At 37.7% G+C, this 27721-nt stretch overlaps 1 protein-coding gene across 3 annotated transcripts in view; it reads right to left on the bottom strand.

Annotated features, from left to right (window-relative positions):
- Positions 1-27721, bottom strand: part of rassf7a (Ras association domain family member 7a) — a 42674-nt gene that overhangs the window by 2911 nt on the left and 12042 nt on the right. Inside the window, exons 1-4 of one of the 3 annotated variants that reach the window (XM_081356639.1) lie at positions 23363-23483; positions 3559-3717; positions 2224-3086; positions 885-1053 (exon numbers count right to left, since the gene is read on the bottom strand). In XM_081356639.1, coding sequence (XP_081212765.1) covers positions 885-1053; positions 2224-3086; positions 3559-3661 — 1135 coding nt within the window. In that variant the 5' untranslated portion in view covers positions 3662-3717; positions 23363-23483. Of the gene's footprint in view, positions 1-884; positions 1054-2223; positions 3087-3558; positions 3718-23362; positions 23484-27721 lie in introns of those variants that run through there. The other 2 variants (XM_081356641.1, XM_081356640.1) reach the window with 2 other exon arrangements.

Genomic DNA, 27721 nt, shown 5'->3' with positions numbered 1-27721 from the left:
GTGAGCCTGATTACAAAACCAAAAGTCTCACCATAAAAAGCCTTGTCCCAAGCCCACAATTATAACGTACTCATTATAATTTTATGTAGCCTATATGACAGACTTGCGCTGCACGTGTTGCACTTGACTGTATTTTCCTTTTTTGAAGTTATTCCAATCATATTTCAAGCAATTCAAAACCAAAACCAAAACCATGGCAAACAGCTGAAGGAAATAATTTATCGGCTTTATTAACATTAACAATTAACATATATCAGCCGAAACCGATATGGTGGGCGATAAATTGTGCATCCCTAGTTCTGAATGAAATACTAGTCTACTGTGCAGTATATACTATTTAAAATATATATGTGAAACAGTATGCATTATGCAAGGATAAACATTTAAAATGTAGTATGCTGTAAACAGTATGCTAGTATTAATTTATTTACTCTGATGAATTATGTATGTGTACGTGCAGTAGATTTAGGGCGTACGTTTACATGACAACGATATGCTTAAAACTGATACGTTTTTCCTTTGAGTTTTCCGCGTACATTGTCTAAACGATCCCCATACACACAGATCTGCGAAAACGACTAAAAACGGTGTATTCTCCTTCCAGGCCATTAGATGGCGACGAAACACTATAGACTGAACACGTACTGTAATATGCATGTGTATGACGTCACCATCTTCAGAGATTCGTGTTTTTGTTGTTTATACGGAGACCGTTTTCAAAACCTTGCACTTTGCAACCCGTTTTCCAAAGTTTGCGTTTTAGGCACCCAAAACGCTGTTGACGTGTAAACGAACGGCCAACAAGCATAAAAAGTTTTAGGTTTTAAGTTGAAAACGGTGTTGTGTAAACAGCCCCTTAGTGTGTATGTATGTGCAGGGCATACCATTGTGTTTGTCCTGCTGTTGTTCAGTCAGGTCCAGTTCTTCTGGGTGTTCATTAAGGTCTGTGCGGGATTGAGTGTGGGTGGGCAGGGCTCCAGCCTGCTGGATAAACTGTTGTAAATTACACTGTCTGAGCTCCTTATTCAACTCCTCCACTTCCTCCTGCTTTGCCTACACACAGAGAGAACAGACCATCACAAACAGCCTGTAAAATCAAAAATCAAATCAAATACAGTTTAAATCATTATGAAGATGAATTATTAAACTCAGTCAATTTTGGAGTTGCTGCACTGTAGTATGTTGTTAAGATGCCTAAGATTGGATACATTTTAGATTTTTGTATTTATTAAATTATTTTTTAATTATTTATTATTTATAATAAAATATTTTGTAGTACCTTTAATCAATCCATGCAAACCTTTCGTTTTAATCCTGTGAATGTTGTCTGAATAAAAAACTTTGCTTCTTTTCTTTTGCTTCTTTCTTGTAATTCCACCAGCAATCACAAGGGGGCGCCATGTTTTAACAGCAACAACAGCCAAGGCAGTAAGTTTGTGCCCTTCGGCTGTGTTCACAGTAATCTCAGGATTTGTCCTCTATGGGTTTGTCTGACACCTTTACGACTGTAGGTTTCACATGTTTAACAAGACAAGCCAAACTAAAATACAGACAAGTCAAAGGTAATCACAAAGTATGTGACTCAAGTAATCACCTGAGTTTCTATTCGCAAACTATGATAATTCACTGTGTGGTCGTGGAGGCAGAGCAGCCTACTTGTCTTACTTCACAAGACTTATCTAAAGGGAATAGATTTTGATTATGTAAGATCCGGCTAGTCATGGCTGATTTTCTTGCTTTTTGGAAGAAGACATAAAGGAAGATTTTTGAGTGGCACTGCGATATGAAGTAGTTCAGAACATCTTCACAGAACTGGAAGTCTTTGATTTAAGTCACTGGAATAGTGAAATATTGAAATGTCTGGTGCATAATTACCTACAGTGTGAAATTCATACACGCCTAGCAGGAAAGGAAACTCATTTAATAGGTGTATACCTTTATTTTGTCCTTTCAAGGCATAAAATACACAGAAAATAAAATAAATGTATGCGTGCCCAAATAAAAACATTAGTTTTTGTGCACAGAAAAGTAGGTTAAAAGACTGAATGCATACATTCTGAGTGTGAACATCTGAATAATTTCAAAAGGTGAGTTCCTTTGCTCACTTTCAGATTTTCAGTTCATTGTTCGTACGCCCTTTGCCTAAGGGGACAGTAATACCTGCCATCATTTTTCCGCCAACAGCTATAAACCTCTTTCTTGAGCCACGCCCTCTCTGCTTACCTTCAGCAGAGTCTCCGCCCTCCCCAAAGCCTTCTCAAGCTCTACAAGCTCTGCCTCCAAGTCCTCCCCCTGCTTTTGTCGACTTTGAACATCTGCCTTGACTACCCCCAAAGAGTCTTTTGAATTGGGCTGATTGGGCAAGGTGTCCACCTGTAGCATTTCCCTCTGAACGTCCTTTTCAAGTTGTATTGCACGAGTGTTGAATTCATGCAACTTTTGCCCACAGTCATCCAGTTTAGCATGCAGCTCTCCTAACCGCCGCTTCATCCCACGCTCCCTCTCGATCTCTAGCTTTAGTTCCTCCTCCCAGAACTCCTCGTCCACCAACTCTTGCTGGTTCTTCCACAAGGTATTTTCCAAGACTTCTATCTCTGCCTGCAGGGACGACTCCTCTGTAGACGTTTGGTCCCAAGTCTCGCATTCCCTGTCCAGATCCACCAGCTGGGACTCAAGGGCACGGAGCTGCTCCTGCTGCTGGAGAACATGCCGAAACACCTCCTCTTTAGATGGCGCTGGAAGGTACGCCGTGTGAGGAACTGGGGATGCCCTCTGTTCAGGAGAGGGTGTTTTACGAGAGTCTTTAGTTTTTGTACGAGGAGAACAGGAAGGGCCCAAGTTGAAGGTTAAGGATTTCTTCGGTAGTCCCCGTTTGGGTTCTGACGTGGAAGGCTTGGAGTGAGGGAGGGTGCGGTTGTGCAGACTTTGCTCTTCACTGCTGCTGGGACCAGTCCGCCGCAGGAAGAACTGCACCTCACTGCTATGTTGGCCCAGTTTGGCCAGGGACTCCAGTGGGCGCTCATTGGCCAGAAGTTGGCGCTCAGTGTCCCTCAATCTCTGAATGAGAACGTAACGACCCGTCTGGCCTGTAGAGAGCACAGGGGTAGTTAGAGACCAAAAAATGCATCACACCTACTTACTTTTCTGTACCCGTTTTATGTGGCCAACCCCCTTGATCTGGGGGAACTGTCCTAGGGTCACTTTAAGTGTCTTGCTCAAGGGCACTATGGCAAGGGCTCATTGATCACCACTTTGTTGGCTTCTAACCTACAATCTACTGGTTAGCCAACCCAGATCTAATGAAATACGTCTCTATAGCACGCATTATGTTTACCGTGCAATTTATACGTGAAAATTTGGTGTGGGGCATGTACGTTTGGGTAGGATTAGTGGTGTAAGGTATGTGGGTATTACACGCCATAAAGTGCGTATCATATGCACGTAAAAAATCATTTTCGCGTATAAATTGCACGATGAATACAATGCGTGCTATAGAGACAGCCAAGATCTTTGAATGTCTAACCTCACCACCTTAAGTTCATTCTCAGAGGTACTTACCAATGGCTTGGGCAAGTGCAATGACTACATCTTGGCATGACGTCTCTTCCGACAGGCCGCAAACCACTCGTACAACTCCATCAACCCAAACTTTTAGCTCCATCAGAGACACAGGACACAGATCAGCTTACATCAGCAATGCATGACAATATCTGGATTCTGAAATAACAAAACAGCAACAGCGACAAGTTATTGCAACATGTTTTAAAAAGATTACATTACAAACTTCAAAAATCCATTGTCATTTTCAGTGATACCTTGCAGGTCTGATTCAACAGTTTTTAAAAAGTATTATTTTTATGTTGACGCCATCCTAAAAAAAGCGACGCCCATGGTACAAGATGCAATACAATGGCCGAAGACATCCATGTGACATCCATATGCATAGAACAACTAACAAAACAATGCACAAGAATCCATGGATTAATAAGAATTAGTGTATTCATCAATTATATACATCACACGTTCAGAGCTTTTATACATGCTAAGTTTCCCTCCGAACTGAATGGACCAATTATCAGTGCAATATGACTGAAGCCTGGTTTATTTAATTGTGCATTAGTGGCGTGCAAAATATGATCTAAAACAGCCACATAAATTAAAAAGACAGAAGAAAAGAGGAAAGAAACTAATCTTGCACCAACACAGTTTAGAAAACTTTTTAATCTATTCATGACCACCTATACTAGAATTTATCACTTTTTTTATTGTATTTATTGTGGTAAATTCTGACTAACTTGTAGAATAAAAAAAAAAAAAAAACTGTTAATGAAATATATTTTTCTACTATATTACAACTGTGGAATGTTGTAGCCATAGTTTCTAAATATGTAGGTTGCTATTTTTTATAACAAAAGCTATAGATCAATAAAAAAAAAGACAGAAGTCAACATTGGCCTACTAAGGAGACATCAATGGTCTATAATTTACATTTATTCATTTAGCAGACGCTTTTATCCAAAGCGACTTACAGATAATTATAGCCTTATTGTAACAAATGCTACAGCTAAACAATTCAAATAACTATAGTACAGTTTCATAAGGGCAAGTACAAGTTAGAATCAAAAGCTTTTAAGTCTGGACCTTCTTGAATTATTAACCAAACAATCAGTTTTCCCCATGTGTAAAAATGTGTTCTGTTCGTAGGATGACTGACAAGAAAACCTGACCTTCAGATATCCCAACATGGCCGAAATCATTAAAAGTCTGATGAACTGTTAAGGAGTAGGAAATAAACTATTTCAAAGTAAAGTTAGTTTGACTTTCCATAGCACTTTGAAGTGGAAAATTCTGTCAAACTGATAAGGTCCCAAATGCTTAAATAATATAAAATAGCTACATCATATATCCTATGTAAACAAGTAATTGTTAACTAGGCTATTACTTTATTGGAGTTATGTTATCAACCAACTTTGCATGTGTGGATAGGTAAAAATCACGAAAGACCATTTTGCAAGAATAAATCAATAAACAAACAAACAAATCTCACGAAGCTCCCTCTAAAGCCCTGGGACCCCGCTAAAAAAGTTCACTCTTCAATGTTCAGACCAAAACTACGTCCTCATCTGTGGAGTTTGAGAAGACATAACGACCAAAGTGGCAATCTCTAGTCTAAACTTGTCAAATAAGGTCCATCCATAAAAACATTCATAAAGAAAAATCAAGCTATTATCTACTTCAGTTGTTTCTACCTGATTGCTCAAACTCTGCAGGATTTCCAGCCATGAGACATAAAATCATGATTGAACGTCAGGTCCAGTGGGTAAGCAAATTTCAAGAGTTATTATTAGCAGGAGGTTGATGGACTCATAGCTCTGCTCCAATTAACTGCACTGCTGGCTCTCTTCAAAGGCATTTTGGCAGATGAATGCTTAAGGGAACAGACAGGCAGAACTTAGTTGTTCAGAGACTGCATGTGCTTGCATGTGTTTCAGACTCCACTTTGAAGCCCCACAGCAGGAACAGATGGCAATGCTAAGGTAAGGCGTAGCATCTGAACGTTTTAGCCGTGCAGTTATTGAGTGAATACCAGTTTGTGAGATTAATAAGAGTGAGACAAAATGAATGTTGTCTCTGTGCACTTTGACTGTTCCGTATTACAACCTTTGTGAGGAAATTCTACGGTAAAGTATACTGCAATAACTAACAGTGCTGAGATACAAAGCAGACCATTTAGCAGCTGGTAAGAACCAGATGACGGATGCTCTATCTCCAGGCCTTAAAGTCAGGTTTAATAGAGAATAAAGAGAATGAGGGTGAGAGGAGCAACTCACAGGAACATGTCTGGGTCATATTTTGGCCCCAAAATCTAAATATATAATGTATATAAATATGTTTTTTTTATGCAGTGTGTGTGTATACACACACACACACACACACACACACACACACACACACACACACACACACACACAATTTAACACACAATCAAGTGTGACAAAGTGTTTCTGAAATCAGCCACTTGGCATTTGAGCCATCTAAATAAATAATTAGAAACCAGCCAGAGCACACCAACTTGTACGAGTCATTTGATATTTAGGGCACAAACAGTGTAATGACTGAGTTTTAACAACAACACAGGCTCTGTTTACACCCGGTATTGAGATGCGTTTTGGTCGATCGGATCACAAGAAGACGAGGGAGACACAATCCCGTTTACACCTGGTGTTTTAATCCGTCTCTTTTGTCCACATCTGTCCTGATTTCTTCGAGGGGAGGGTCTATGGGCGGGTAAATGTACAGGTTTTTTCAGATCTTTCAATCTAATAGATGAAATAAGCTCACGCAATTTACATATGAACACAACTGGAGAAAACAGAAAAACTTACGGAGAGCAGCAGCTTTAGTTTCTGCTCTGACTCAAGACCAGCCAAACGCTGTATGTGTTAGAAATCAGGAATGGTGAGAGAACATTGTGCTTGGTACATTTTTCGTCTTCAAACCAAACATGGGTCTTCAGTCGACAAAGTTTAAATCCCGTCTGGCTATCGCTTCCCATAATGTTACGCATTAGGTCAGTAGGCGAAGAGAAGACGGTCTTTTGTGGCTGTTCGAACTCATTCGACCACATGAGCGTTTACACTACAAAAGCAATCCGGTCAAATGTGTTTTCGACTACCTCTGGAAGTGGTCGAAACGAAAAATAGACAAGCTCAAAACGTTTTAGACCCTGTTTACACCAGTATTTAGTGTTGTCAACTTGTAATCCAATAGACCAAAACGCACCTTAATACCAGGTGTAAACAGAGCCAGATTACAAAACCTAGTAGTGCAGATAAAAAAGTTACTCCTAAACTCAAGTCCTAAACTTGATATCGGTTTTCTTTCCACCTGCTCTTGTAAGTCTCTTAATCTATTGTTTTTCTGTTCTTCAAAAACTCTGAAATGGTTCATTTTCATCCACACTGAAGCAGAGGAATGCCACCTTGTTGGGCCACGTGAGCGGAGCGGAGAGTAAAACAAATCTCCTTTTGTCTCCTGTACCTCTAACAGGCTCATACTAAATCAGGTCCGTGGCCTCAGGGTAAACTCCTCAACGCAGACCACTGAAGTTACCATGCCAATGAAGTACTGGAATGTGAAAGATGAAGCGCAGAAGAATCAACAGGTGCCAAACTCGGACAGTTTGGTCTTGTGCTCACTGAATTAGTGTTAGAGCAGAAAAAAAAAATATTTTAGCATTGTGATTTGACTCACAACAGGCTTGCATTTGAGATTTGGGTGGAACTTCCATATTAAAGCACAATCACTCGCACATGTCCAGACCCACTGCTTCAGAAATGCAGACCCACCCCAGACAAGTCTAAAACATCCCTGTCTCCTCCCTTCTGAGCGCCGCCTCAAGAAGCTATGATTACTAGAATGATCCCGTTCCTCTCTCTCATCATCCTCTTTATGTTTTGCGGCTGTTGGGAATATGTCCTGAGGAACAAGCGCGCTGTTGTTGTGTAGGCGTGGTGCTTTCTCTTGATGCAGAGTTTATTGGCAAGCTGTTCTTATCCAAACACTACTGTGTGAAGTTGCCATTAATAAATCAGTGTAAATGTATTAAGACAGTTAGAGGAGTGAAGCTCTCGGGGGAGATAGAGTAGATTCACACAAGCACATCTGCAGAATGAAGCACGTAAACACCATCTTGCCCCACAAGGGAGGAGAGCTGTGCTCTCTTTTAGCAATTCAGCTGTTTAATACGCAAAATGTGAAAGCGCAAAAGTGCAAATAATTCATGAGGCAAAATTGAAGTTACACATGAAGACTATGTCTATTGAAGTATTAAACTTCTTGTGCTACAGACATGAATGCACTGATATTTTCCAAACAGTTCAGGCCTGGCAGATGAAAAATCCCAAACAACCTAGCAACCACCCAAAACACCCTATCAACTACATAGAAACGTGTTAACAACCCCAAACACCATAGCAACCACCAATCAATTACCTAGACACCCTATCAACCACATAGCAACATGTTAACAACCATCTACAACTCCCTATCAACCACCTATCAACTAACCAGAACACCCTATCAACCACATAGACAAAAACACCCTAGCATCCACCTAGCAATGTGTTAACAACCAACCAAAACACCTTAGTAACCACCTAGTAACTGCCCAGAACACCCTATCAACTACATAAAAATGTGTTACACCAACCCAAAACAGCCTAGCAACCACCAATCAATAACCTACACATCCTATCAACCACATAGCAATGTGTTAACAACCATCCAAAACACCCAAGCAACAATCTAGCAACACCCTAAGCAACTACCCAGAACACTTTAGCATCAGCGCATAGTAACATATTAACAACCACTTATCCTAATAACAGCTAGCAACGCCCTAAGCAACTACCCAGAACTCATTAGCATTTGCATGGGAACATATTAACATATCATTCTAGCAACTACCCAAAACACCATATCAACTACATAGCAACGTGTCAAAATCCCAAACACCCTAGCAACCACATAGCAATGTGTTAAAAAAAATCCTAGCAACCACCCTTGCAACTTGCAGAACATATCAGCACCCACATAGCAACTTGTTAACAACCACTCAAAACCCCCTAGCAACCCCCTAAGCAACTACCCAGAACACCTTAGTAATCAGCCAAATATTAGCCGCAATATGTATAAACATAACGGTGGGAAAAATACTTTGTGTTCTTCGAAAAGCTCTTGCGCAACTAAACAAAAATTGACAGCTTTTGTTTTGTCTGTTCTTCTCTATGTAATCCAATGCATTTCTTTAAGCACACATCTTTGTGTCTAAGCAATGGAGCATCTTGTCAAACGTCAAGCTAAAAAAAATTTTACGGGTCACTTGCCATAATGGCAATAAACGAGCAAAATTACATGTGTTTGTCTCATGGTGGGTGTTAATTTCATACCTTTATTAATTTGAACCGACACAAAAGGCCATTTGTATCACATGCAATAAGGCCAGTGTTTTCTGTTACAGCTGTTGATGTGCATATATCCCATGATGCACTTCATCTGCAGCCCCCATTTATGCACAACAACTGCTCTTTCTTACAAAATACCTGTGAGAGTGAGAAAACATCTGTTTTTATCCAGCCACAGAAAACATGTCTAATTTTTCAGCAGCTTTAAACAAAACAGTTGTAAAATACAAGGGCAGGGTGGGACGGTTCTCACTGTCAGCTGTTGTGTGGCTCTGATTGAATGTTTCCTCAGCAGTCGATCACTGAATGAACGAGGTGCTGAGGAAGCAGAGGGATTGTGTCATGGGTGTGTGTGAAGAATTATCACTGTCTCGACTCATTATGGATCAATCAGTGATTTATCAGGATGGCATCTCCAATCAGCAGCAGTGATGCATCAGCAACATCTCTGGATAATGGTCTTTTATATAGAAATTAAAACAATTAAACAGTCGGACTAGGGGTGGGAGATCTTCCTGAGATTTCACATCACAATCTTGTAAAAAAACAATCACGATTCACAATCTGAATCGCGATCTTCCCAATTTTGAGATGTACTATTGAGAATATTCAGACTATGGACTTATCTATTTGCACAATTTAAAACACAGTATTGCATTAAACAATCAGTTGTCAAAATAGTCATTACACCCTGAGTTAAACACTGCATAGTCTTCACTGTATGCATTAAATCTTCATTGACTCTTATTAAAACTACTAAAGTTATTCAATCAAGAGCAGTCAGTGGTTTCGTCTTTGTCTTTTGTTTAACATTAATGACACAGACAGAAGCAGTTTTGTTACTACAATAACAAAATTATTGTAGTCAATAATTTTATCCCTTAAAATTCATCTTTGATCACCAAAATGACATATTTAAAGGGTACATAACATGCACAGTTTCACCTAATCTCATGTTAATCTTGAGTACCTATAGAGTAGTAGTGCATCTTTAATATCTCCAAAAAGTGTTTAGTTTTATTATGTTTATAAAAGAAAAATACAGCTTTCCGATTCTCTCCGGAAAAAGCCGAGGTCCTGGAGGCGGACCTATAGAGTCAAGCGGTAGTGCTTGATTTCCAGCAAAAGACAGAAATCTGATCCAGTTGTACTTACATGAATGGGGTCTTTTATCACTGGGACCGCTCCACGTTTTAATAGCAAACGATTTGCAAATCCAGCGTCGACCTGGGCCTTGTTAATAAAACATTCGTCACTGAAATGACCAGAACACACAACAGCACTTGGTACACTCCGTTGCTGCCCCGGAAAAACAAACTGCATCCACTGTTCCTGTAACACTGGGTTCTTTGGAAAGCTGAACACGGTAAGCTTTCCCTCACATCCAAAAACACACTTTTTTGGAGACATTCTTGAACAAATCCTATGCAGCACTGGCTGCCAATGATTTCCTGTTGAAGCGCGTTGATGTGCGCGGTCTCGCTCTCCTCTGGTCGACGTGTGCGCGGGCGCGCTTTTCAGAGAGAAATGCTCATATAAGGAGTTCCACTCTAATCTACGTCATTAGATCCAAGATCGAAAAAAACCAGCCGAAACTTGTACCAACCCGGAAGTAAGATTTTCGGCACAGAAATTCTCCGTCATTCGTCCAAAATATATTTTTTAAACTTTGCCCATGTTTAGCAAGAGAATCCATCTCTTTAACACTGTAAACAACTCTGAATACATGAAACACAATTGTATCCCCCCCTTTAAACGTTTATACCTTGAAAAAAAATCTTCATGCCTTAAAATAGCTTGAATGTAACTCTATACCCTTGTCTCATTTAGTATACGCAGTTCTATGAATATACAAATGAGCCCCGCCTCCACTCACTCACTCCAGCTCAGAGAACCACTCGTTGACAATCACACGTTGGCCTGATTGGTTACAAGGTAGTTTGTGACATCAGAAACACCAGCGATTTCAAACCACGTTTAAGACAGAATACATGGATCTACTCACCAAAACGGACATTGACATATTTTTGTGTATATTTGGCCATTTAGGCGCACACCAGAAACCACAAGTATACTTTGCTCGTCCGTGTTCTGCTCCGTCCAAAAATATTGATGACATCACCTTAAACTTGTAGGCATGTCCCAATATTTGACCAATAAAATGCACTCTAGAATGACAATGTTCCACCCCCAAATATCATCTGTAACCGACTAGCAATAAGTAGCTAATCATTGTCCATAGCTATGATGTAAACTAAAGACTAATGGTTATTCTGCAATTTCCTTTTTCAATAGGAAATATGTCAGTAATGGAAGGAAAATTGGGACAGGGCCAGTGTGGCCAGCTTGTGGACAAACTAATTAGCACAAAACATTCATGGCTGGCTGCATAATTCTGTAACAACCGTACTGTCCCATTCATTCATGGAAATCCCACTCACACTTCTGCATCAAAATAACCATCAAACAACTCCAGGCAAGTTCTGAACATGCCCCCCGCCAACAACATTACAGATGAGTCAGTTTGTGGTTAACATTTTTGTCCTCATTTCCTCTTTGAATAATTGATTAGTCTTCTTTGAACAAACATGCACCTATAAATATGTCATTGCTTTCACACATGAATTGCAGCCGGATCAGCGTGCATTGAGAGTCTCCATCCATAACCTGAACAGACATTCTTTCATAATTGCCTTGTTGCCAGCACAAACGCAATCAGCTAATTTCCTGATCCAGACAGATATGTTTAAAGGGAACATGAAGTAAAAATGCAACTTTTTATTTATTTACTGGTCTTATAGTTAACAATTCATTGGTAAATGTTCTTCCAAAAACAGTTTGTTTTCATAAATTCAACCACAGATTTGCTCATATTTTACCCTGACATTTAAGACATGTAAGACTGGTTCCTGTATGCCTCGCTGCTGAGTGGTTTGTGTTTGTAGCTCTGTATAGCTTTCTTTTGAATCTCTATCATTCCTTGTTGTTTATATTGCTAAATATAACTTACTCATCACCATATAACTGATATTGTCTAAAATTGCCTATCACATTAATCTGACATCGCTAGCTATTAATCTAAATCGGTATCGCTAGCACAACGTGTTAGCATTTCACTAGCCTGTTAACTTGTCATCTGTGTTTACCGTCTTTTTTCTTCTCTCACACTCAGTTAAAACAACTTTGGTAAGTCGAAATCAGTCAACAAACACGGTGAGTCATGTCATCTCCTGTTATTGTCCCTTCCACTGCCAACATGTTTAGTGTAGCCTAGGGGTGTGACGGTTAGTATATAACCGTGAGACCGACGGTTATAGTTGAACACCGTCACTCTATAACCGCCAAAACCGTGTTATTAAAATATTTTTTACAAACATTTTTTTTATCATAGAGAATGTTTAAATACTAATTAAAAACAATTGTTAACAGTCTGTGTTATTAGTGATCTACGTCGTTTCCAACTGTATTTGATTCTTTGCCAAGTACCCCCTACCGCCAATCATTTGAGATAGAAATAAAAGCTACGACTATGATATAGTGATGTGCCATCATTATGAGATTTATTAAACAAAGGAAAAACATTTGCAATAATAAACATTAGCAATAAACATTTGCAATAATAACAAATGTATCATTACCGTGATCGTGCAGTTTAGCCCTTGACTGGCCCCAAACATGTTTGATAAACGAAACATATACAGTGTGTGTATATATGATGTGTATTACATTTTAGCTCAAAAAACAATTGTAATAAAAGATTGGATCATAAGATGCGCAATATTTCGGGAGACATGGTTTTTACCACTTAATGAAGTTTTGTAAATCATCAGACATGATTTTTACCACTTCATTAAGTTTTGCTTTGTAGAAAGCCTTTCTTTAAAACGAATTTCGTTTTGTACAAATTGTATCTTAATTTTAATAAATGTTTCATCAACCAATTTCATGTAGCCTATTTAATAAATAAAAAGAAAACATAGTAGACAATATAATAACCGCGACATGCAGGCGCGGGCGCGCCGCGTTCACTTGCATTGCATTTCATTGTGAACTAGAGCGCATCTCATCGTAAATGAATGAAACTCAGCGTAGGCCTATGCCTCATACATTAGCATTAAATATCTTTGCTGCATTCTTTCTAGAACAGACAAGGGCTTTCTTGCGGCTCGCATCAGCAGAGCATTGCATTGTACATAGACCGCAAAACAATCAGCGGATGGCGGGCGGGTGCGGTTTTGAAAAAAAAAAAAAACACATTGGTGCGGATGTTGAGATATTAATTTTATTTGTTTAATAGGCGACCAAGTAGCTAATCAGTGTCTGCTCGTTTATTCAAACTAAGTTGCCCCCCCACCCCCCGGCCGACGGTTATGTTATGAACCGTCACATTTGACTCACGTCAAAACCGTCATCACCAATTCTGAAACCGGCACACCCCTAGTGTAGCCTCCTCTGTCAGCGATGAGGGTTTCACACGTGCTTAATTCTGAGATCTTCTCTGTCAGCCTGAATATTTCTCTGCATTTGAGACACGCATCCAAACTTAAATTGAGGATAGTAAGAACGCAAGGGCTCTAGATGATGTGATTAGCCTAGCGAGCCGCGTACATTGTTCGGTTCCGGTTGCAGAGCCCCAAAGCAGTGCAACTGGCTGACTGAGACGGCATAGTCACAGGACAAAACACCACTATTCAGTTCCATTGCTGAATTATACATTTTACAGTACATTACTTTGGCAGATATGTTTTTGAGACAAATTCTAAACACATTTCCCAACAGTACAAACCATAAAGGACACAGCTAATGAGGACATCTACCACAGTCCTGTAGCCTACAGCTCTTGGACCATGTGTTGAGTAGCTTATATTAAAAGCAGCATTACAACAAATTGAACTGAAGTGCATCATTTCTGCTCTACTAGTGGTACTAAACGGAATTACAATCTGATTGAGTTTTACATAATACTGTATTGTAACAAAAATGTGTAAAATGTTCTCCATCACAAATGTAGTTTCATTTTAGCAAATAAGTTTAGAAAATTGCTAAATTTGCAGAATAGTCTCAAACTTTTTGACAAGTCCCTCCAAGTCCACAGCGATATAATAAGGGCTCATGATTTTTCCAGTCATTTACGATATACTGTATAATAAATTAAGGATAAAGATTTCTAGATGTCTCCGACCGCATGAATGGTATGAGCGCCTCTAGACAGAGGAATGTTGAGGGCACCAAAAGTGACCAGGCTTCACCTCTAACCTAAACAAAGGCAGCCTGGGAAAACAAACAAGGCTGTCTCTGCTCACTGCCCAGAAATCCCTATCTTGGCTTCAACAAGTGGGATGCTCACACACACACACACACACACAAAGAGAGAGAGAGAGACTGCAACTGTGTGGGTATGCATTTTTGTCAGGCCGTCAATGGGAAGTTGCATTTTGGTCTTTCGAATCAACTTCGCAAAAAGATCGTAAATTAATGTCAATCTTGGGTTTGAAACCATCTGGAAAAATAATTCTGTGTGCGACCACAAGAAAAGAATCTGTTAGGCATAAGCATAATGCATGGGTTGTAATTCAAGTCATAAAGACAGGTGGGTGGTTTTCACTTCTCAAGAGAGGAACCAACCAGGTGTAAGCAGACCATAAGGGAATCTGCAGACGAAATAGTATGAGCCTTGTACGACAAGCCCTATAAGAAACCAGCTTTGAAACATTATGTTCTCTTGTGTGCAGCTTTGCAGTTTGTCATATCCAATTAAATGTGTTTTTCCATAGAGGAAATGAAATCAGAAGAACTTGTTTACCGACATCACTAAACAGTCGTTCCAATTTAAGCCAGTGTATGTGTCCACTTTACCATCTCTATTCCTGAAATTTACTTGTGTACAGCGTGAGACTTCTGGTTCATAAGTTATTTAATACTCTTATACATGCCTGCTGCGCTTAATTATTCAAAACGGAGTTCCACACTTTATATAAACTTGCTTTCCATTCCAGATTTATCTAAATGATGAATATCAAAGCCTGAGGTGTAAAAGACAGATCGCCAACAAAAGGAAGTCCTGGGGCATTGGCCTATTTTCAATGCAAGACAGAACAGGTGCACCTACTGTGAGAGGCTATATTAAAACAAGACCAAACTCCCTTGTGGTCAGACAGTAAAGAACTGGACATTTTTGAACAGGTGCACAAACTGTACATCCACCATCAAATTCCTTCTGAAGCGAAACTTCATTTAAAGTCAACATGAAATCAAATTTGATCCAATTTCCTTTAATATGTACATTCATGGATTCATTGTGCATGATCCAATAATGCATTTTATTCTTAATAAAAAACTTTCTCTTTGTAATCTTTAAATAACAAACGTTCACTAGAGATGAAAAAGATACATCTTTTTTGTAGTTTTATTTATCGTATCTCCCTGACATCTCCCTGCCAGCTTTATTCCAATCAAGCTGAAAAAAACATGATAAAGAGTTACCTCCCAACAAGAGCATGTATGAGGTGTCATCAATTCCAGCACCCAAAAGAACACAACAGTCAGGATCCGGAAGTTAAAATCTCATTCATGTTTGCCATCAAAGAATTTTAGTATAAAATTTGCAGTACATATATTCCCTGAGAGATCGACCAGGTTGCTCTTTTGGCGTATTTGCTAACACATTAAACTGCCAATCAACTAAAAAAAAAATATTGGTGGTGCTCTAAAGATGAACTGATAGATGAAATTTCAATATTTTTTAATTAAATATACTTAAATATATACTCAGCCATCTAGTAGTCATTTAGTGAGGTAAACCAACTCCTCAGTTAGAGATTCTGGCGAGTTTATTTTTTTATTTTTATTTTGTAATTTTATTTATCTTAAATAATTTTGGTGGTGCTCTAAAGTTGAAGTGACGATCAATTTTTTTTTTTTTTTTTTATAAATACACTTATTTAATATTTAGCCAAGGGGTAGTCTAGTCAGTGAGGTTAACTAGCAAGTTTATCTAGATTTTTTTCTCTCTTCAATTTAGAGGTGGTAATATAAAGTAAATCAATTTGGTGTTGTAATTTAGTTTTTAATCTTGATATAAAATATTTCATACTTAACTAGTCAGTTAGTGAGGTTAATAGGGGAAGATTATCTAATTTTTAAACTTCAATATTTTGCAATACTAATTTTTTAACATATATACAGTATTTCATCAACCATTTTAAAACAAACTTCACACATATTGTATTACTGTATATACTTGATTCCTCAAACCATCTTCACTAACCGACCAATTGTATTGCTTTAAAGAGGAAGAAATAAGTAACATGATTTCTCAGCGCGGAGATTTCTAGCATACTGACATTGTGCTTTGCTTTAGCGTGCTTACAGATCCAGTTGTTAAACAACCAAACATTTGAAGTGTCCATGGTGATTTGAATTCTGACCATGGTTTATTTAAAAACCATGTTAAATTCAACTCCTACCCAAGATAGTGCATAAACATTCATCACCTTTCCACATTCCAGCTTTGCTCAAGGTCAAGGGTCTGTATTTGGACCTTTCAAGTTTCAGGGAATGTTTGCAAAAGGTCTGGAATGTGCAGTTTTAGGTGACACATCCAGTCCCTGTGGCGGGAAACCTCACAGTTGATTCACTGACAAAACCGTAAGAGGAATGCGTGTGTTGCGAAACAACACATTCCTGGTGTGGGAGCATTGCGAAGTGCATGCATTCTTGACATCTCCCTGCCAGCTTTATTCCAATCAAGCTGAAAAAAAACATGATAAAGAGTTACCTCCCACCAAGAGCGTGGATGAGGTGTCATCAATTCCAGCACGCTAAAGAACACAACAGTCAGGATCCGGAAGTTAAAATCTCATTCATGTTTGCCATCAAAGAATTTTAGCATTAAACTTTCAGTACATATTCCTTGACAGATCGACCAGGTTGCTCTTTTGCCATATTTTGTAACACATTAAACTGCCGATCAACGCTTCGTCCTGTTACTTCTGCAGTCAAGCAGTGGCACATTTGGGAACTCTGGGGTACTAGGCAACAGTGGCCAACAGCTTGTGGTTTCCAAGGGAGGATATTTATATGGGTGAATCCCGCCGAAGCATAGCGTACTCACTCTCTCATTATGTGAGCTTTGCGAAATAATTACCTAAACAGCCTTGGGACATGAAAAACATCAACATTCGGATTGTTCACATGGTTCCAAGTCTCCAAAATGCATCAGGCAGAAAGACAATGTCTGTGCCAGTGTCCTGGGCCAGACAAGCTTTTCAATTAGTATGCGTGTGAATCCAAGTACCATAGGAGATTGATTTTTCAGTCAAGACATGGGAACCAAGGATGAAACAAAGTTACAACTCAGAGGATTGGGATCTAAGCTCTTTCAGATTATCAAAGATTATCAAACAACTGAGCTTTGTGAGAAAAGCTGTAAAGGGTGTCAGGATGAGACATGAGAAAATGAGAGACAGACTAAACCTTTTCCTGAACTGTGATTTTGTAGAATAAAAATAACAGCAGCTGCTAAGGCGAGGAAGAAAATAGAAGCATCACCTGCCTTCAAAAAAGTTAAGGCACCTTAAAAATAACTTAATTTGTCTCACAAACTCACCACTTTGAGAGAAAATTCAACAAAGTTTCAAAGACTCAAAAAAGTTTCAAATTGGAGAAAAGATCCAGACAACCAAATCTGAGAATATCTAATACTCAACATTTACAAAAACAGTGTCCAAGATGAATACAATTATTTTAAAATTCTAGTTTAAAATAGCCTAAATGTGCTAAGTTTGAATCTTTGTGTTCTATATTGACTTTCATTTCATTTTTAAGTTTAAATTTATTTAGTCTAAATATGTGATGTGGTGCAACCCATAAGCAAAACGCAAGAACATATTCTCCATTCACCTTAAATACACGATGTGACTGTACACATGAATCATGATTAAAAACAAACATTTAAATATATTTTTAAAGATAAAAATATATTCCTACAAATGTTGTGAATTATATAATTAATTTCCTAATTAATTCAAAACTTTTTTGTACAACATGACGTCATGACATTTACCAAATTAAAATGATCAGATATTTTAGGAGATTTACTGATATGATTCCCTGTTTTCCCTTCGCGTTTCTGTATGCTGGTTGCACCACATGACTTTGATTTGTAAGACAAATGTTTTTTGAAGTTTTTACAATATTTTTAACAAAACGCTTCAATGCCCCCCACCCCCTCCCCCTCTCAAAAGGGGCTTTTTTTTTCTTAATTATGATATCAGAACAGTTGTACCACCCTGACATTTTTTTTGGAATGCCCAAAAGTATCACAATACATTTCCCTTAAGAAATTTCATGAAAAAACATATTCATCATAGAAGATGTGTATTCAAAGCAGTGTATGTTGTTTATATTAAGAAATACATTAATATAACCATACAGAAAATGTGCGCCATGTCTTTGACTTTGAATTTAACTTAAATGACAAAAATGTGTGAGTCCTTGCAGATTTTCAGATGATAGTTATGTGCTTTGAGTATGTTGTTAGTTGTCCTTGTGTGTTGAGTAAGCACTCAGTGTTTGTGGTTGCTTTGCTTTCCATCTTGCTTGCATCAGACAGGAGCTGCCATATGAGTAAATGCCAAACCCAAACACCTTTCACTTTCTCCACCGAGCAAAGCGGTCCACTCTCGGAGGTGGAGCATTCAAGCATTTAAATGTTTATGTTTATGATGATTATGATTGTGTCATTTTAATTCTTTCTAGGAATGCTCATACCACAATGTGAAGGGAAGGTCAACATCTACAGTCTCTTCCATAAATTGTTTGCATTGGAGTTGCATTTGGTTCATCTTTCTTTCATATTGTTCAATAACTACAAGAAAAGCAGAATAACTGCAACTGCTCTTGTAAGTAAGGATATATTCAACAACACACATCTGAAACATTATAAAGCATTTTAGCTAGAATGCTTAAAATGTTAATACAATTAAGGTTATGGAATGTTATGTCAAACTGTAGCAAAAAAACTGGCCAGTGGAAACGTACAGTACTACAAAATTTTACTAGAAAATTATTTACTTGACTAGATTAGAAAATTCCCACAATAATGGTTCCTAACATTCAAATAATGTGAATGACAGCCTAGATGAAGTAGTATTTTATACACATTCAGAATATTTTTTGAGCATTAAAAATAAACACTCCAAGAATGTTAACTCGACATTACACCAACCTAAGTATGTAAAAACCCTCACAAAAAAACACCCAGTAATAATCATACAATAATTGTCTCTAACGTTTAAATAATAAGGATATAACCTAGAGATGATTAGTATTTCATAGATTGCACTTATGGAACGCTATTACAAATGGTGTTAAGTAATAATTTCAGAAACAACAAACCTAAATATGATAAATATCATTCCTTTTTACCAAGTCTTGTTTTTGGTCTCCTAGAATAAGTTTCAAAGGGGTCCTATTAAGCGCTTTTACGAAGTCTTGATTTTATTTTTGGGGAGTAGTAGAAAATTCTTTCATGCTTGATTGTTCAAAAAACGTGTTTTACATATATTTTACATTATTACAGCTCCTCTCTCCCCTTTCTGTTCCAAACGTGTCTTTTAGTTCCGGTTTCAATGAAGCCTCTCCTTCCGAAATACGAAATGTGCTGTGATTGGTTAGCTGGCCCAGTGTGTTGTGATTGGCAGTGCTTAGCGTGTGTTCGGGAAATGTCCCGTCCCTCCATAACCGCGAGTTCTGCTCTGGTGCAAATATAAAGGATGGCGGCAATTTCAAACCTGTTTCAGACCCTGACAATGTTAACAAACAAGAGGAGCATTCAGAAATGGTTTCATGCACGGAATTTGCAAGCAAGGATTTTAGGATTTTTGAGAGTGGTATGTTTCCTTGTGCATTATAGGTACGATGTTAAACATCAGGATTATTATGTTCAGGAACACTGTTTAAAATAATGCTCCGCAAAATTACACACTAACTAAAGTAGAAAAAGTGAAAAAGCACAACAGGACCCCTGTAATGCTTGAGTGTTAAAAAAATACCAGGTTTTTCACATATTTGACTTTGTTACAGTTCCTCTCTTCCCAGTCTGTCAGTAATGCTCTGTTTGGTTCCTGTCTCTATGAAGCTCCTCCTTCTGAAAAGCACAATGTGCTCTGATTGGTCGACTGGACCAGTGTGTTGTGATTGGTCAAGAGCTTTGCGCATGTTTGGAAAATTACACGCTTCTACAACACTCTACTAACTCGACTCAACCAGGCCAGGGCCCTTTTTTTGCGTATGCCTTGGGCGGGAATTATTTAAATGAGGAATATTGTGACGTGTTCATTGCCGGAAAGAAAACTCAAGACTACAATCAAAGTGTTTCAAGGAGTTCAGAAACAGTGTCGGACTGATAGAGAATAACTCTTTGGAGTGACTTTGTGTTTTGTAAACCTTTTTCATGCTGAAACAACAGAAAATTGTTGCTAGTTTCCACTTCCCAAAATAACTGTGGATGGTATTGCCTAGACAAAGCATTATTTTGTACATATTCAGCAACACAATTCACCATTGAACATTGCATTTTAATGTAAATGTTAAACACTAAAATGTTAATTGAAATGGAGAATATCTTTATAAATGTTATGCCAATGTTCTACTTGCATTAAGAAAACTGTCCGTTTTAAAGTTTCTGATACCATTTCTAAACTGGAATATTGGGAAAATATTTCTATAACATTTATCATCTGGGTCTTTACACAGTACATTTAAGTGCATGGGTTTGATTTGGCTAGAAGCTAACCTGACCTTGAGAGCGATCAAAGGCTTTTTATTGTGTTATCTGGGAATCTTCACACTTTTGAACATATTTTTACACTTTTCTGAGATTGTCAATGGAGTGTGAAAGACAGAAGCTTACACGTCATGAAAGAGTAAGTTGCAGAGAACTAGAAAGATCCAGATAACAATAGAGAGAAACAAGGAGAAGGTTTTCACTGAATACTTACAAAGCAAGTGAATGATTTGCATGTAAGGTGAAACTGTCCATCTTAAAATACAAAAGCTTTCACAAACCCTAATGAAAGCTCACATGTGTTAGTCAACATTGATCCAGAGAAAGCCAATGATGCTTAGTGGTCACCACAGGGGTCAATGAAACTCACACTGTTCATCACTTTCCAGTAAAAGACCATGATGTGTTTCCTACTACCATGGGGATATGAGTGAAAAACTAAAAAAAGAGCTTGCCCTGGTCACATTTTACCTATATATATATATATATATATATATATACATATACACATTTTGTCAGGTTTTGGTCACTTCTGGGTACAAATATGTCCCCAAAATATTGGTACACAAAGACTTGACCTTTTAAATACAAATACTGAACACTTTTGAACTTTCTGACACTTATTATAGTAACATTTTTTTTTCTTCTCAAACCTCAACATTTGGTCTTTAGATTTAGAATTTAATAAGCTTCAACCACTAATTACCACTTAATTAACTACAATCATAATTCATATTCAACAATATAACTGATTTGACTGCACTGACACTACCGGCTGAGAACTGAGCTGGACTCTCATGTTTTCTCCAGAAATGCTTTATAGCTAAACTGAAGTTATTCAATTATTGATGATCTTTACAGTTATTGAACAGAACTGAATCAACACTGAACTGACCTCAGCTGAATAATGACCGTTTACAATTGTCTTTTTCGAGAATTGAATTCTGTTAGCGTCACCGATCATCCTGTTTATTACTGTAAAGCCGCTTTGAAACAATAGTATAAAGCACTATGTAAATAAAGGTGCCTCGACTTGACTACAACCATTACTGAAACTCACTCTCCTGTACAACGCTTCCCATGTCCCATCTCGCTCTCGATCAATGGCCACACATCTCTAATGTCCAGCTGTGCACTCGGACCTGCTGTTCCTTATCAGTAACACGAGGTGGTCTAAACGGATCACATCAGCATCACCTAAACAGCTTAACACAAACAAGTGCTGAACTGACACTTTAACAAAGAGCTGAGCTGCATTTCAAAACATGACCTGCTGCCTTCGACTCTACGTCACAAGATTTAAGTTGATTAGTCATGAAATGTTTCACGTGAACACATATACCACAGGTGCGGCATCTGCAATATCTGACTGGATGCGTTGCTATGCAGTTGCTAGGGTGTTCTGAGTGGCCAAGTCATGCATACATCGAAAAATGATTGAGAAGGTTTTGTTGAGTGAATAGGATAATGATATTACACGACTCCTAATGATATACTAACAAGATTTTGTGTCTGTGCTGGACTTTAAAGCATGCAGTCTGGTCATTAGCAGAGCGAATGCGGTTAAACACAGATTGACAGGGGATTCCGGTTAGATTAAAAGCAAACAGCAAGTTCATAAAGGACTTGGTGAGAAGCGCCTTGTTAAAGAAGCATGATTAATGTAGCTCTGAACACTCGGGAACATAATTAAATCCAGGCTCCACTCTATATCATCAGTTATTCATCATGTTAGGGTTCATGTCTCATTTTTCAATGAGAGGAAAAAGATAGTAAACATATTTAAAAGGTCTCCCATCTGGAGTTTCAAAAGAGATCTCAAACTGTGCTCAGATTTTCCAAGATAGCAAAGTTTGCAATTTAACATCAAACATCTCATTATAAACATCTCATCTCTTCTCAAATCTAATTTTCTGTTATCCACACATTTGCTTAAATGAACTGCTCATATTTTTCTTCAGAAAAGACTCCAATAGTCTCACTTGTGTCTCTGCAGTTTCAGAAGAGATCTCAACAGTCTCAAAGACTTTCTAAAATACCAAAGTTTGCTATTAAACGTTAAGAATTGGATTATAAACTCAAAGATCTTGTTCTATGTTTTCCATATTCCTTTTATAGTTCCTTTATACACTCAGTGTAGTCTAATTTTTTATTTCTCCAAAACACTAAGGATAGATTTTTTAACAACCCAACTCTATGAAATGAGAATAAAGAAATACGATTAAAATGGAGAACAATGTGCGACTTTTGCTCAGATTTTTCTTCAAAGAAAGACTCAATCTCAGATGTGTCTCCAATAGGGTTTCAGAATAGATCTCAACAATGTCTCAAACAGTGCTCAGATTTGCCACGATTCATCTAAAACCAAATGAAATGAGCTAGGCTACATCCACATTCATTTTATAGTTCTCATTTGTGAATATTTTAGGAAAAATGTCTGAAAAAAAGTTGATGCCTCCTAAGCTATTAAAGAGCAAGTTTCCCTCTGAACAAGGCTTGATGTAAAATAGTCCTCGAGCCGGAGATCTCACAGACGTCACAGCAGCGGCTCAGGAACAACAGGTTGATTTACAACTGCAAACAAACAAGCGGAGGACAGTTTTCTTACCTCATAAATACAGAATTCCTCCTGGCTTTGCCGGCTACTTCCACATGAAAGCAGAAATGTCCTCCTTTGAGAGAGATGTGCAGGTGGTGTGTGTGTGTGTGTGTGTGTTCGTGTCTTTAACACTCCTCAAGAGTCTGACAGCACTTCCCACTCACATCTGCAGCTCTCTCTCTCTCTCTCTCTCTCTCTCTCTCTCTAAACTCCACCCCCGTCTCCAGGTAGGAGGAGTGTCTTGTCTTGAGTTTCTGTCCCCTGACATCTTTCACACCCACGCCCATCCATTTAGTTCACTTAATGAGGACATACTTGACTTAGACCTCAGTTAGTTTTCTAGAGCTAATAATAATTGCTAACTTTGCAAACACAAACATAACCCAAACAGAAAAAAAAAACATTATTCATTATTAACAATACACTATTTGTATGAAATGTTGGTAATACTTTACAATAAGGTTTAATTAGGTTTTAATTTTTAACATTAAGTATTGCATTAAATCACATGAACTAACAACGTGCAATGAGCAAAACTTGCATAAGTGAGCATTTGGAGGTGTTTTTTCACACAGCTTCTATCTGTGTGTGAGTGTAACCAGATGCTTGCGACGGAAGTCACATGTTCAGCTTATTCAAACAGATTTCTGTCACTTTTGGTACCCAGAGGAAATCTGTATTGCTCACAGTTCAGAAGACTTCATGGAGGTCTCTGTTTTTATTTCTAAAATACCTCAGGAGAAATAAAAAAAAAGACTGCATTTAATCTCACTGCTGTCTGGAGAATCAATGGAGACGGGAGATCTCATTTGTGATGTTTCTTTTCAATAGATAATGATACGCACTGTTGTAGATGAGAGCTTAAACACACACATACGATACACTGAAACCGGACCATCAGCTTCCCACTGAAACCATACAACAAAAGTGGACAAACAGCTCAATCACAAATCATTACGGTTATGTGGGTGAATCTATTGAAAAGATATCTGTGTCATATTACAACCCAAAAACAAATAAATTAAATAAATTGTTCTGCATTAAAAAAATTAAGCCAATTTATAGGACCATGAAGACGTCTGTGAAAATTCAGCAAATTTTCCTGATCATTTTTCATTTCTGTAATGTGTCCAAATGTTTTACTTTCGAGGTTATTTTCATTATCAATAATGATCTTGTTAGTTTCTCATTATTATAATACAGTAATGAATCTTACTGTTTTTTTTTTTATCTTTTTTTCTTTTCTTTAAATCTTTAAATAAATTATTTTTCTATCTTTAAATAAATTAATAAAATAAATGGATAAATAAATAAAAGATATTAATTAATACATTTATTAATGAATGGGCTAAAATGTGTGAACAATAAAAAAATATATTTATGCATTATATATTTTTTAGAGACATTTATTTCTTTATTTCTTGAATATTTGGTTATAAAATTTAAGGCAGTACAAGTACTTGCATGACGAATAAAAGCTTCCACATAATATACAATATTTATGTATTGTGGTTAATGTGAATTGTGATTTACTGATTTACTTTGATTTACTGATATACTGTCAGAAAAAATATGTCAAAATGCAAAACAATATGGCTATACATGCATATCCTTGTTGCCACTGTCACCTTTTTTGCCTTTGGCTTTTGGCTTGCTTAGTTGGGGACATTTAATTTAATATTCAACAATATTATTGATCTGCCTGCATTGACACCATTATATGTGAACTGAACTGAGCTGGACGATGACATCACGGTTTTCTATATATAAATGAACTAAATTAATAACTTTTTTTTACAACAAAAATTAACCATCACTGAACTTGGACTGTGACGCTATTTTCTTCTAGAAACAAACTTTGTTGCATCATTTTCCTGTTATCTCTGTAAAGCTGCTTTGAAACAATCTGTATTGTAAAAAGCGCTAGGCTATATAAATAAAAGTGCCTTGACTTGACTAAATCAGTTTCATTTTATTCAGGCAAAACAGTATAATTGTATTTCTTCTGAAGTTGGGAAACGTGACCTGCACGAAATTCCACAGATACATCGAGCAGTTAAATACTGTAGATGTAAACATCTGGTATCTATAGCCCTATACAGCAATTTCACAATGACTGTAATGAGTGCCAACTGAGCCTTTGGCCTTATTTGTCCACACAACGACACACAACAAAACCAGCAGTCAATTATTAATGCGTTCTCTCACTTTGTACACCATCAAGAGCAATACAATTACCTTCTGCACTGTGATAACAATAACAATCATACAATGCTTTATCACATAACAGCCGTCTATGCTCAACACGTGGAGTTCATTGGCCTCTAAAACCTCTTCTAATTTAGTAAAGTGTGAACGAGGCAGGTTTAGCGGCCAACATTAAGGGATTAAGGGTGATTATAACTCTTGGTTTTATCTGTTTTACGTTCCACTGACACTTTTGAAGCATTCCTGAGGGCAACTTCTCAAACCTGCAATCTCGGCCCATCCCCCCCGCGGCGTCTCAGACCCCCCACGCTTTCTGGAGCCGTCCTGTCAGGGTTACTTAACATTCCCTCAGTTTCAGGTTACAACCCCATTTCAAAATGTGTGAATTAAATGTGCACCAAATAACTTTTTTAATATTTTGCTGTCTTGGACTCTCTATTGCCACCTATTGGTGTGGATGTAGAGTCACTTTGAATATCATTGCCAATGCAACAGCACTATTCAAAGGCAGGTTTTTTTCTTCCCAAGATTAAATAATTTGGCAAACATAAATGTCCAATAACAAGAATGTTATAGAGATACAGCAAGCCGTATTTGTCTGGTCATGTGTTCACAAAATGCCAGACTCTATGAGGGAGTCCAACTGTACAATAAAACTGGTATTTAATGTGAGTTCATCATTTTAAACCGATTTCTCAAGAGTACAATTTGTTTGTTTATCATTTGATACTATGGACATCAGAAAGCATGCCTGAGATAACCACATGACCTACTTTATGAGGAAACACAACTCAACTGCAAAAGGATTGGCCTGAATAGGAACGCGACTACTTCCTTGCCTAATCCATCTTGTCATTGCATTTCCATTCGCAAACAAAGCTGTTTGTTTCATTGTAAAAGAATAAATATTCCATCATAAAGAAAAGCGCACTCAGCGGTTAAGCTTGTTTCAACATAAAACGTGAACAGATGTGACCCAGTAGTTTCCCTCAAACAGATTTCATCATTCGTCCAGGAGATGTTTTCAAAGCACAGGTGCACTTTGAAGAATCCAATGACAGAAACACTCTAGAGTCTCTTTAGATCAGTGGACAAAACATGGACAGGTGTGCTGTGCTCAAACAGGCCACTGCATACTACATTAACAACCCATAACAGTGCACACTAAATACAACGCTTTACACTAATGATTAAGGGAATTAGGCAAAAAAAAATTGTCAAATCAGATCTTTTCAGGCAGACTGTCCACACTATAAACTGCAAGTGATCAAAAAAGATTTGTGTATCCAGATTCCAGACATATCCAACCTATGGGTTTCTTTAGTAAAAGTCGCGGTGCAGAACTCCTCCATCCACTGGGAAATGCCCAAATCTTTGGACATACCATTTGAACACCGTATGAATACTTCTGGCATTTCTATCACCAGCTTTGATGTTATCGTTGTGTGTTAGTGCTGCAGAAGACTGTTTAACAGCCAGAGTGTCCAGATTGAGTCACATCTGTAAAAATCTGATTGGAATCGCATTTCAAACTACTTCCATATGTGAATTGAATCAGTTGTGAAAAAAAAAATCCAATTTCATGTGGTTTTTTTCTTTTTCTGTCAAGACCATCTGGATGAACATGGCCTTAGTACACCCGAAAAACCAAACTCTTTTTGTGTTTCATGGAAGAAAGAAAGTCATGCGGGTTTGGAACAACATAATGGTGAGAATTTCTTGTTTGCGTGAACTTTTCCCTTAAGTGCACATATACAATGGCTTTGGAAAGGCTATGAACCTTGCATTACATGTATCTCTCTTATTACAAATAACTGACAAAGCTCTTCTTCAAGAGAGAAGTGAAACATTTTTGCTTAACAAAACAATCTGACCTTGACAGAAGGCTACAAAAAAAGAAAAGAAAAAAAGCAGCCCATAATTGGAACAGGCAATGCCAACATTGTGTGAACAGGTTGTGGTTTTAAATGATATGAGCGGTGTTGTGGTGTACGGTCTTCTGTCTTTTTCTTTCACATAATGAAGAAAGAAGAAGGAACGAAGAAAAACATCTATATATAATTCAGGGTGAATTCAGGGTGATTGGGAAACTTTTTGCTATTGAGATGGAAAAAAATGCGTCTTGGAAAATGTATCCCAATCAACCTGAATTCACCAATA

Source organism: Scardinius erythrophthalmus, assembly GCF_964197995.2.
Source record: "Scardinius erythrophthalmus genome assembly, chromosome: 24".
Classification (NCBI taxonomy): Eukaryota; Metazoa; Chordata; class Actinopteri; order Cypriniformes; family Leuciscidae; genus Scardinius; species Scardinius erythrophthalmus.
This window is presented reverse-complemented; position numbering and strand designations above follow the sequence as displayed.